Below are 13,364 nucleotides of genomic sequence, written 5' to 3'. Positions count from 1 at the left end.
TTTTTGGCTATGATTACATCCATCTCAGTCTGACATGCTATACTCAAGTATGAGAAGATCTCAGTACACTACACTACTAATATCTGAGTGCTTTAAGAGAAGAAAATGTGTGTTTAGCCCAGTGGAGAGCAATAACTTTCCTAATAATTCACAGAGAGAAAAGTACAGCAACAGTGGCCAACTTAATGTTATTATCATTCATTTACTTTAAAATGCATTTAACTTCGAAAGCTCCTCCAGTGTCATTCAATCTCTCTTTTTTTCTCTTGATCTCTCAGATTTTTTTAAGTCCAGCTGAGGTATTTTCATCAGCTGTGATTAGCCGTGCACAGGTAGGGAAGTTCTCTTCACTCAGCTGTGAATCATAAAAAGCAATTACAAGTCTGAAGAGAATTTGACCTGTTCTCTTAAAAAGTATAAACACCACTGCACTTTCTTCATACAAATTATTCTTGCATCGACTAAACTAGTTAACTTTCTGTTCTGTGCACTCCTGTCTGCTCTTCCTTTTTGTCTGTTTACATCATCTGTGTGCACTCAATATTTCTCCCCCTTGGCCTGAATAAAAGCAAAAACAATCAGAGTTGACTTGTAACATCATCACAGCAACAGGAAGATAAAAACATGTGGAGTGAATAAACAAGCTCAAAAGTTTCCTAGCCTTGACGGTATTTCTTACCAGTTGTCATTTTATATAGCTGTGTCATTTTTCGCATAATTCCACGGTGCATTGACTTGGCTTGATTTGATTTAGGACCTCCACTTTCAAGGAAATTGGGCTTAGGGTATGAAAGTTCACACTTCTTGCCTCCAGGCAATTGATTTTTCTGAGCTTGATTTTAGTACTGTAGCAATACCAGTCGTGAGTGTTAGCACCATGTTGTTGCCACTGAGGTCTGAAGATACTGAGACCTTAGTGTGATTTAGTGTGATTTTACAAGTTAACACACACAGTTAACACATGTAAACTTAAGGAGGTAATGTCCTTAAACAATTAGCCTTTCATTAAGGTAATATACAAAACGTCTTGTTTCCAGCTACTCAAATGCTAGGATGTCTTTGCTTATTTCAGTTAGTCATCATTATTAGTTGCAGTACTGTAGTTTCATTATAGATTGTAGAAAGTCTCTAAAATGTAAAGATGAGATTTTTTTTGTACATACCATATACACTTCACTAAATACAGAAAAAACTTGCATGATCAGTCATTTGGATTTAGAATTTTTTTTCACTAGAAAAGTCTGATTGAGATTAAAAATCAAATTTTGAGTGTTCTGGCCACCGACATAAAACATGTTACAAGATCAGAATTAAAGAGGCTCTCCATCAGTTTTACACATAAAGGTCAGTGTACTATTAGTGAGAATTACCGCTCAGACTGTGAGAACAGCATGGGTGTTTATCACACAGGAAGGGCTTCATGAAAAGACACTATTGTGCTGCATTGTGGGAATTGTAGGATCCAACGTTTTTAGAGGTTGAATTATAGAGTCTAAAAGTCAGCATTCTTTGTTTTATCTGTCTCTTGTAGGTCCCCCAATTTTATGGAAGCGCAGTACTAAATGGCTGGAAGAAATAAAAAAGATATGAATAAAATTGTCAGTAAGAATCATATAAAAGATCATATCCTAGAAACAACGGAAAGTGACACTTTTAAGACACCAGCAAGTTTCATGCACACTCAGCAAAAAAAAAAAAAGAAGATATTTTTTTGTTTGCACTGCTACTGCAACTTTTGTTAATTTGGTGATTAGGCAAAAAGCCATTGATAGCTGTTGGTGTTTTCATCCGGAGGCCATCATATTACAGTTTCAATTAGAAGATTTTTTTTAAAACAGCCATGAATAATTAAAAGTTCCCTGTCTGCCACGTGTTCTCCTGTTTTGCTGGTGCCGAGCGCACACAGTCAGAAGTTATTATTAGACTGAATTTAAGCAGCCCTGTGTCCTCGGCTCTGAGCAGTGGGCACCAAGCTCCTGCATTGAGTTTGACAGCCTTCACACAATATTGTGCAAGGGCGCTCCCTTAGCTTCTCATGCTGGTTAAATGTAATATGGCAGATGGATAGTATTTGCAGGGAGAGCGGGGGTCTCACCCTCCCTCTCACTTTTTTTTTTTTTTTTGTTCGCCGTCTCTTGCCAGTACCTCAGACATTTCAAGGGGGAGAAATATGTATCAAATTAACTCTTAGCAACGGGGCCTCTGAGCTCCCTGCCCTTGTCTTTTCAGCAATCAGAGCTTTGTTATTTTAGTCTTTCAACCAAAACCAAACTGGATTCAATGGCTTCAGCAATTACCTGTAATTTTCTAACCTGGTGCGCAAGCTTTCACCAGAGTGACTGCAAACAGTGAAAGATTGTCTCCTCAGTTCCTCATTTTAGTGTTTAGTGTTAAGTTCAGTAATTCATTTACATCCACATAGTGGCACATTTGGAAATGTTCACTTCCCAGCAACAGGAATGTCTGCCACGATTTGGTTTCTGTCTGTGCACAACCTCCCAAATCACTGAAACTAGAAACCTCACTGCAGTGTCGAAACACCGACACCGAACCTCTGCTTTATACATCTGACCCATATATTAATACGTCTTTTCGTGCCAGTTCAGAAGAGACAACTCTGAAGAGCCCCGACATCTGTTTTCACATCACAGACTTTTATCCCATTTTTCCATCGACCCCCACAAACCCAAACCCCCTTTTCCATTCCTCACCCTGTTCTCAAATCGTGTAAGAAACTACAGGAGCTCAACTTGACTCCAAAAGTGTGTGTGTGTGTGTGAGTGAGTGTGTGTGTGTGTGTGTGTGTGTGTGCTGGTGAGAGCTGGAGTGATGTTTCCCCTTCAGAGGTACTGAAGGAGAGAGAACTGCTCGCACTAAAATGCTAATTAAGTGCAGTGTGGCAGACAAGGACACTTGAGAGTGTATGCATTAGCAAATTTTAACTCCCTGCAAACCAAACAGTTTGTTCTGGGCTAATCTCCCAATGATGGAGGTAAGAACAACAGTAGAAACAAGAGAGCACAAACACAGATTTTTTTTCAGAACATGAAGAAAGAGAGAGAGAGAGGAGCTTGGTTTTTCTTTTTCAATAACAAGATAACACGGTTTTAGAGAAGAGAAGAAAGCATCTCTTCTGGCATCATTTTTGTTTCATCTCTTCACAGAGGTAACATATGGTATCTGTAAGGGAGAGTCAGTTTGTGCTATGCGGTGAATTATTTTGTGGATTAGTATTGGCATTTAAATGCTCTTGGCTTTAAATCTTGTCTGTTTTAGATCTTAAGTACATTCCTTGGCATCCCACTCTCCCGCTCAGGCTGGCCTCTTCCCCCGGCCAACACATTTTTGAAACTGTAGAGCTTAACAGGAGAGCAAAAGGCAGCCATTTGAAAAGACCCTGAAGCTGATCTCAGATTACTTTTAGTGAGATGCCACTAAAATCAAACCAATTCTTCCGATGTTGTGATGCCAACAAAACCTTAACCTCAACTTGGGGTTAAAAAACGTTTTTTTTTAAAGTTTTTTTTTCCATGTGACTAGTTTCCTCCATTACTTGACAGAGTAGAGGTGTCTGAGGTTAATGTAATTATGGTCTCTGATGGTTGTACATATTGCAGTGTGACACATGCTCCCCTCAAATGTTCTGTGGTTGGCTCTAATGTCTTGTTTTATCCACACTCATTAGAACGACCTTGTTCAGATATGTTTAGTTTTCGCCCTGACCTTCTAGCAGCATCTCTATATTTCACATACACCACAAGAGACCTTCATGACATCGGGGAAAAATATCCACTCACTTGAAAATCGAGTAATATTTAAACCAGAGAAAATGTTATAGAAATAAATACTGCAGCAGTTAGTAAGTGATGTCTCTGCCCAGTTGTTAAATCCAGCGTTTGTGGCACATTTATGTTGCCCTGGAGATCCTGGCTGACATGATAGCCCCCTTTCCTCATCTCTGAGCGGCCTTTAAAAGCACAGCCCTCCCTTATGTTTCCAGTACAGTTTGGCCTCCCTCCAGCTCCCTCCAGAAGAAGTGGGTGAATTCCTAGATGTCTGATAAGCTTCACCAGAACATGATTCTTAATGGAAGAGAGAAGAAGAAGAGGCAGATGCTATCAGTGCGGTAGAATTGCCTTGCAGTCAGATCAAACATCCTAAAAGTGCGGGGAATGCTGAATCATGTTGGCGAGGTTGTTACACATTTATCTTCTCTGTTGGCTTAATTGAACTTGTTTCTAAATGAAACCAACTGGCCTTTTCAATGCAAACAAAACATCATTAGCATTGTGAAAATCTCAGTTACTTTGTAGCTTTTTTTCTCCACTCATTTCCCTTTGAGAAGAAAAGGCTTAAATGAGCTCTTTTCATCCTTGTAATTTTTTTCCCCTCCACTCAAGGCACTTTGTGACACCATTAATCACTTACCTCTGTTTGTCTTCTTTCTTTCTGCTGTTTATCAAGCCAGAGACTGACACAGACCCCCCCCCCCTCCTCCCCCATCATGTGTGAAGGTCTTGTTTGTCCCTGTGTTTGTGTGTAAAACAGCAGGACCTTCAGGATCGGGGAGTAAAATATATCTCGCAACACTGGCGTAGCGTGCCAGAGGTGTCTTGATGGAGATGGAGTCATACTGAGCTAATGAAGCTCCAAACCTCAGCTATCGATCCACCTCGCAACGGTGCTTTACAGAGATAACTGAGGAGGAGAGCAGTGTGTGGCATCACGCGCGCTCTGATCTGTGTGACATCTAATTCTGTGTAATGAACCCTGTGCACCAGAGAGCATGATGGGGGGCTGTTTATGGTAATGACAGGGATAGCATGGCCTGGGCGGTTTTTGAAAAGCTTCGCAACACTGCTGGTTAGCTCACAGGGCTTTCCTGACAAGAAGAATTTATCACAGGAACAAACGCCTCAATAGAACAACTTAAAACAAAGTCCCTTTTGAAAATGTTATATGTGCCACATTTTATTTATATATGAAGTACTTTTTGGCATATTATGCATAGATTGTGGTTATTTGTATTCCTGCCACTTTGTAACATTTCTACTCTGTAGTTCCTGGTTGTACAGTATACCATATTTCTTCCTCTCTCCATTGCAACTCCAACTACTATTGTTACTCTTGTCTACTCTCTACAAGCGACAGCTATTCCATGCTTCTATGTCCTTGAAGAGGGATCCCTGCTTTGTTGCTCATTTTCCTTTTTTACTTCCTGATAGAAGTTGTTGTGTGATAGAGGTTTTACTTGAATTGAGGGTCAAAACGTACAGTCACATTAGCCCCCCCCACACCCCCACCCCCTCCACTGAAACTCAGTGAAAAGACGTGACATCACTGCACCAATTTGGATGATAGATAAATATTGAGCAGCAAAATCACAAACTGTGAACAGTGTTTGACAGCATTGTGACATTTTACTGAACAGGGTGAAGGCACACAGCTAGAATAATGACTTTTTTTTCCCCTAACACAGTACGTAAGTGTTTCTATTGAATATTCTACCTGAATTTGCAGGATAGAGTTGAACAGAGGTTAATTACAGCCCATGAGTCTAATCACACCGAGATCGCACCAAAACATGGAACGCTTCCTGGAAGTAGTGAATGGGAGCATTCACTTCAAAAGGAAAAAGATATCAGCGCTTGCGTGACTGCGACTTTAGGCTGTATTCAAGCTGAAAAGCAAGGGGCTGTGTTGGTGTTGCTACAGGTGGAGGTGAGAAGATGAAACACAATTCAAGAGCATCCTTGATTTTGAAAGGCTTTAATAACACACAACCACCTATACCTGCCTACACATACAGGAGACACAGAGCAACATTTGCATTCATTTGGAGTCGTGTTTATGGCCACCTGGCAAATGTAAGTCCAATATTCACCTTCTGTTTTGATCAGGTTCACCAACTCCTGAGTGAAGAGCCACCAGCTTGTCGCTAATGTTGTCTTTTTGGAGCTTGCTGCTGAGTAGATAGCCTGCTGGGGTTTTATCAAAATAACTGGCTGCAGAAATAATATGTAATTATTGTATGTTGATAAAAGCAGGGAGATTTAGAACAGTAAAGTTGTAGGCCGTAACACTAAAACAATGGGATGAAAGATGCTAAAAATCTCTCTAGAGCTGAGGGATACTGCTCCTCTGTGGGTTTGTCACCATGAATGACCCCTTTCACTCACATTTCATCCATTGTTATTATAAAAACAGCGATGAAAGATTTTTTAAGGATAGAGAGTCTCTAGGTTGTTAAGCCCTTTGAGAGAAACGTATGATTTCTGGCTGTATAAATAAACTTGACTAAGATCTGGGGATTTGAGGAAATTTGGTGTGATTGCAGTGGCCATAATTACTCTCTTCTCCGAGGTGATGATGGTTTAAATTCCCTCCATCATTCCTGAGTAATAGGAAGTGTCAAACAAAACCTTCATGACACAGTACTTTGAACACTCCCCTTTATCCCTGCAGAATTAAAATAGACCTGGAAAAAAAAAGCTTTTCCTTTTCCATGACCACCTCTGCTGCGGGTGCAAATGAAAATGCCCTTCCCAAAATAGATCATTTTTACCCTTCAGATGTCCACTTTTATTTTAAGCTCGGTGACACCATGCCATCCATCACACCCAGCTTTTCAGATGTGAGCAGCCCCGGGGAAAACACTGATACAATGCAGGGAAACGTGTGATAGCGTGTTGCTGCTGTGTAGTTAGGACCTCTATGGTTAGATTACCACTAATTTCATCTCAGAGTAGCATTTAGACATTTTCTTTGTGTGAGTAAAGTGGAAGTCATTCCTCTTTTTAGGGAAAACATTGAAAATGGATGCCCTGCCTTTCCAACTCTTCCCTCAAATTACCCCTTGACATGGCCAAACATCGCTCCGCATTATTGTCTGCCAGGAAAATGCATTTCTGAATGCTTTATTGAATGTTTTGACTGGGTGGAAATTGTACGAAGTGTACCCAGCACTTTGATAATCTTGACCTGGAAATGTGATAGTCACCCCACTTCACAGGGCACTCTGACACCTGGGAAACTGGATCTGGTATTCTTGATACATGATCTGCACCACAGCACTAAAGACTTAAGTTCTCCTGTTTCGGAGTCGGCAGAGACTACTGATGGGAACTGAAATTTCACATGGCTCAGACTGAGGCTTTTTTCCCCCCACAAAGCCACTGGAGTCACAACATTTGGAGCCTGGTGGAAAAAATGGCCTGTATGATTTTTATGAACGAGATTCCTACAGCATTACTTTGACTTCAAACACAAAAACACAAAATGTTTTTAATGATGGTGGCTACAAAAAAACATGTACACTGAAACACAAATACTGCAGACTTCAGGCTCTTTGAAACATCAATTAGATGTTTGTAATTGTTGTATTCAAGCATTTTCATTTGACTCTCGCAAATGTTTCTTGGGTTGGTTTGCAAAGTTTTTATGGGGAAGTTGGGCCTAACATCATAAAGATTAATATACTTTTATGAAATAAGACATTAGCCCTCAGAGAAAAAAGTGCAGAGGCTCTATTTCACACAGAACATTATATTTATTTAAAGAGTGTGACTATTGTTTAGTCATAACTCATTGCTGTGCCTTGTAGCAAAATTGATCACTTGATAAAATGCATCAAAATGTATCATTTTGTGACTAATGACTAATTAATTTCTGGAAGAAACACAGCTTTGTACTGATGATGGGCTTTAAAGATTATTGTGTAATTTGATTTTCAATGTTTTTTTTCTCTGCCTTTGTTAAATGTTGCATTTTGAGGGTATTCTCACTGTACATGGACTGGATACAGTGTGTTTTTCAGATCTATAAATGAATTGCATCAAATCAAAATGGATTTGACTGCTCAAATGAGAAATAAATCAGTGTGTTTTAGTATGGCATGGATATTCATTCAGGAATCAGTTAATGTATTTCAGGTCTGAGTTTTGAGTGATTTAATGTGAATGCACTGGCAGTGGTAGTGAGGTTAGAAGTAAATTACACAGAGCCAGTGTGTGATTAGAGAAGCTGTGGCATGGTTTTTTAAAGTTCACCACCCCTTCAGGATATTTGATCAAGCCGCCGGCCTTTGATCAGTGTTAACATTACGGTAACCATGACAGTTTATTTTCAACTACCAAAAAAAGACCATTTGTGTCAGAAAACAATCTCCCCTTCCTCTGACACGTTGGCACACTGCAAAAGAAAAATGTCAGGGTCAGTGATGGGCCATTAGCCCAGAGTGAGTTTCTTTTGTGCTCTCAGATCCATTGAAAACAACTTTTTAGTCTTCAACAGATGGTACCTTGACACAGCAGCCACAGGTGCTAACCTGGCCCTTAACTTAAAGACTTCTTTCCAAAAAAACCACAGGACATGCAACACTGTAAAGGAATGAGAATGTCTGCCCAAAGAATGAGTGACACCATCAATGTGTAATAAAGAGTTTCCCTGCTTAGCACGCCTGCATTATTATACCTTGTACATTTGATTGACACCTCAGTCACCCTCTATTCTTCGTTATTATGCCTTACCTTTTTCTTTTTCATGGAGGTCACTCCTCCGTTGCTGCAAATGTCATAGTGCTTAAATGAGACCTGCACTGTAGCCCACAATAGAAGCTTTTCAGTCAGATTAAATGTATCACTGAGCTGAAACTTTCCTTTCCTCTCTTCCCCTTTTTGCCCCTATTGTGACACAGTGGTTTTACAGAGCAGCTTGTTGCTGAAAAACAAGGTTAAGAAGATCAGTATCAAAGGAGGAGTGTTTTTGTGTGGCTTGCAGGAGAGTCTCGCTTCAGGTTTCCACCTGAAACACAAAGGTGTTTTCTTACCTGATTTGTATTCATTCACACAATGAGTGGACCTGCCTCTCTTGTTTCCAAGTAAGGAGAGTCCAGACGAGACTTTTGTTCGCCCTATCATCGGATACGTGCATGTTGCTTCCTCCAGTACGAGCCTTGGAGCCCAGCCATAGGCTTTGTCCTGGATGGATTTTTTTCCTGCCCTTTTTCCTCTTCTTTGTTACACTGTGTGTGTTCTAAGAAACCATTTCAGACAAATGTTTGAGCACCACTGCTGCTTTTTTTCTTCTCCTTTGCTTCTGTGTTATTTCAATAATACTATGCCTTGTCACCCTAAAATTTCCTTGTCAGAATCTAAAACCCACAAATTAGCAGTTTAACGTGTTTCAGTCCATAGGAGCCCGCAGTTCAGTCTATTCTGGCATATGTTCAGCTGTCAAAAAACAGATAAAGCTGCTTGTACAGTGGTATTATACACACTATTTTGTTTGGTTCACTTGAAGTCTGTCAAACTGCTGAAAGTATGATGTAAGTAAATATTATTGTCTCGTTTTCAGGGGTTTTTCCTGACAGTGTCCCCGGAGTCAGTCCTCAAAGTGGCGAAGCACGCTTCCGATAACAACAAAATCTTCTGCATGAACCTCTCAGCACCTTTCATCAGCCAGTTCTTTAAAGAGCCCTTGATGAAGGTCATGCCCTATGTCGACATCTTATTTGGCAACGAGACGGTAAGTGAAATGACACATGTGAAGGATAGATATTCTGTTTGCTACCACATTGTTCTGCTCTAGATACACAGTACATTAGGAATTTTTCTACACTTATTTATTTACACATAAGAGGTTATATTTTCAGTCATTTTCCCTTTTTTGTTATTTGGAAAACTTATAAAATATTTACCTTATGACACAGCTGGATTCGCTAGATCACAACATCACATGAGAATCTATCTAGACTTGTTTCTAAACCACCGATGGTTCGTTAGACTAAATATTCAAACATAAATATATTTAAACAGAATGAATGATGACTTTGGTGGTCTCCTGACTGTCATCAAATTTCAATTCATCCAATACTTTGGAGAAAATACCTACCGCACTAAACTAAGCTAAACACCTGCTAAACATCTTAACATTGCCGTCGCTAGCATGCTAGCATTTAGCTCAAAGCCCTACTGAGCTGCTAGCGTGACTGTAGGCATATTTTTCAACCAATCTTCAACAGATTTGATACCTAACACCCCCTTTCTCATAATTCTTGAAGACTTGATTCAAAAACTGAAACAACTCATTTACATCTTTTATGTAGTGCTACTGAAACATGAGTGTAACCTGCAATTAATCTTCATAGAATATGCGTATTTGTCTATTAATATCCAGAACTATATGCAGATTAGTCATTAATGAATATTTTCTATTATTGAAATAACTAATTCGAAAGATTGCCTTTCTAGAAGGATGTGCTCCCTGAGTGCTTTACAATTTAACACTATATCCTTTCACCTTGATTAAAACAAAATGAAATCTCCTCAATATCCATTTAACTTCTCACTTATCACTGCCCCATAAAGAGATGAATAAGAATTAGCCCAGTAATCATTCATCTCAATCCTGTCACTATTTCATGCCAGTTGATCCATTGATTTTTTTTCGTCTTGGCTCTGTTGAAGTGAGTAGCTGGTCGGGGGTCAAGCTGTGGTCACAGACCGTGGTGCTGCTGGGAAGTATCCTCTAACAGGCCAGCTGAGCTTGACTCGGAGGCACCGCCTGGACAAACTGCACCTTTGGGGAGGGGAGCAGAGGAGTGTATGATCACTGGACTGAACTCGCCTCCCCACTGCTAAAGCTACTAAACAGAGCCCTTTCTTCGGGTTAGAGATGGGGTCCGCAGACCAGTACAGAACTGGAAAAAACTGCTCAGCATTAGAGGATTTATTGCTGTTGCTGACTTCAGCTTTTCCCTCTTTTCTTTCCTCTCCCTCCCTTTTACATATGCACCTCTCTCGCTCCCTAATTGCTGTGAGGAACGATTCTGTCTCCTTAACCACGGTGTACATTTTGCAAGCGTTATGTATTTTCGGGTGGGTGGTACTGTAACTGTTTGCTTAAGAAGTTTGCTCACACCTCCAGTCATTACAGTTTAATGACTGGATAATTGCAATGTATGTTTGTTGAAGGAGATTATCTTTTGGAGACTCTGTCAGGGCTTGCTCTCCGGAATTGAACCCGGCCAAAATAAGGGATTCAGTGGAAAACAGAGCCGATATTCACCACTCAGCAGCCTCAAGCAGTGAGGTCTTCCAGGGTCTATATAGGACTAATGCCTGTCCAGAGTGTTTTGACTCCTTTTGGCCTTCCCCCTTGCTTGTTGGCTGCTGGGAGGAGGGAAGGAGGGAATGACTGCTTATACAGTCAAGTCCCAGACCTCCCATTGTGCACAGGCCAGACAAGGTTGGCGGTCATGCAGTGGTGCATGGTGAGTGACAGGCAACAGGGCTGCCTCGCCCACGCTCGCCCCCTCCATCCCCCTGGCCGTCCTCTCGCCCCAACTTCCACCCCCCAAAGTGATGGATCAGCCTCAGCCCGCAATGCTTTCATAACAAGTCAGTGACAGTCAGGATCATGCAGACTGACTCCTATAGCCTTGTAGAATGTGCCATAAGGGAAGGCTAATGTGTCTGCCTGTCTCTGTCTTCCTCTCCCACAGTTACTGACTCATGATACAGAGCTATGCACACTTGGGGAAATATGTTTAAAGCAGTTGTAAAATATGATGTTTTGAAAATGACTAATAGTACTTTTGGGCAAGATTAAAGTTCTTGAGAATCGAGTGTTGCATTATTTGTCATGACTGGGGTCTTATTTCAGTCAGATCACAATTCTATTTTGATCGTTTGACATTCCAAAACAGTCGGGCAACACCACAGACTCCAAAAAATGTCAATAGCCTTTGTTTCTTCTCTTGTTTTTGCTTGCTTCTGATGTTGAAATGTGTCTGTGTTTGTGACTGAGTCTACCCTGGGTAATTCTGCTGTAACTCGATCCTGCTGGTACTTGTTTGAAACTTGGCATCAGCAGGGCCTGCCTGGCCTATCGGCAGCCTCGTACTTATATAATAGTCTCCCATCCATCCTGTAATTACTGCCTTTTTGGGGCATAGTGTAGTGTCTGTTCCCTCACTGGCAGGGAGGTGGAGAGGCGAGCAACGCTGTTTCTGCGTTGCCAGGGCCTCTGAGATGGTGCCGACGGAGGCACATAGACATCAGACGCTACTTCACTTAATTGGCAAACATGTCGTGTGATAACCTGGGAACAGTGCAGGCCTAATTGAGTCCTCCTGTGCTGTCCTCCTCTGACTACCTGACATGGAACCCAGGGCATTACATTTCCCTCCATTTAATGGCTGCAGTTAATTAGGCCCGAATGAGGGAATCATTACCGCTGGAAAAACCACATGCCAGTGGATTCGCCGATAAAATTAGCCACAATTTGCTTTTGCTATTTGAGCATAAGAGATAAACCACACAATGAGGGTAAGGATTGGACCATTACCGTCGGATTTGTATTGTGGAATTTAAGACATATCATAGACAAATGGAACGATTAATCAAGACTGAATTAATCACCCTGACTGATGTTTTTTTAAGCCAGGACTCATAGCTTTCTTAATTTAGATCATGTCATGTGCTTGAGCTCTTTTTTTTTATCTGTGCAAATGGTTTAAAAATGTGCTTCCTTAATAAAACGATACCGCAGATGAGGAGCTCAGTTTTTTTGCCCCACAGCCAATACCCAACAACCTCTTCACTCCTCTGCCATTTAACATTATATACCACCCCCATACAGGAGCTCCACATGGCTTCCTTTACTGCCCAATGCATTCTGCAGCTCCACACTCACAGGGAGATTATTTATATGGGTCCCAGTCTCGTCTTCCAAACGAGAGACAGCCATTGTAATTGAATACTCAATAGGTGAGCCATTTAACAAAAGTGGAAATGGCATTCGGCTATGTATTAATGTGCTTTGCTGAGGCAAAAGGGGCCATCATCATTTCAATGTTCAAGCTGTTTTAAAAGAGCATTTAGCCTGCCATCTCTCCAGGCCATGAGCGCAAAATGACACGGATTTCTTCCTCCTCTGTAGTTTGTGTGAATGTTCCTCGCCTAATATTTTGTATGGTTATCTCGCTTATTTTCCCATCCATCCCTCAGCACCTCTCCGTGATCTAGGTGGAGGGATACAAGCAGCTCTACAGAAGGTTATTGTCATGAAAAGCCCCTCAGGCGTTTTGGCTCTCAGCCCTATTTTTCTCCATCTGCATGCAGTGTGTGTGGGGTGGTTGGGGCTCTAATGATTTTTCCAGGACAGGCTGAAGTGGGTGTACAAGTATATATGTGTGTCTGTGTGTTTGTGCGCATGGAAAAAAAGGCAGGCGGAGGAGATACATGGGCAATATGGCGTCATTTCTTAACATCTCTCCAGATTCGTCATCTGGCTTTGTTTGTTTGATAGACTGCTTGGAAGCCTTATCTCTGTGGCGAGGCCCGTGGCTGTTTATCGCCTCA

The 13,364-nt window shown here is 41.2% G+C and overlaps 1 protein-coding gene across 1 annotated transcript in view; it reads left to right on the top strand.

The window, feature by feature from the left end:
• Positions 1-13,364, top strand: part of LOC128381098 (adenosine kinase-like) — a 100,801-nt gene that overhangs the window by 61,437 nt on the left and 26,000 nt on the right. Inside the window, exon 6 of the mRNA XM_053341049.1 lies at positions 9,355-9,525. Coding sequence (XP_053197024.1) covers positions 9,355-9,525 — 171 coding nt within the window. The remainder of the gene's footprint in view (positions 1-9,354; positions 9,526-13,364) is intronic.

The sequence above is a fragment of the Scomber japonicus genome, chromosome 20, assembly GCF_027409825.1.
Source record: "Scomber japonicus isolate fScoJap1 chromosome 20, fScoJap1.pri, whole genome shotgun sequence".
In the NCBI taxonomy this organism is placed as follows: Eukaryota; Metazoa; Chordata; class Actinopteri; order Scombriformes; family Scombridae; genus Scomber; species Scomber japonicus.
The sequence above is the reverse complement of the archived record's forward strand: the minus strand, read 5'-3'. Positions and strand labels throughout refer to the sequence as shown.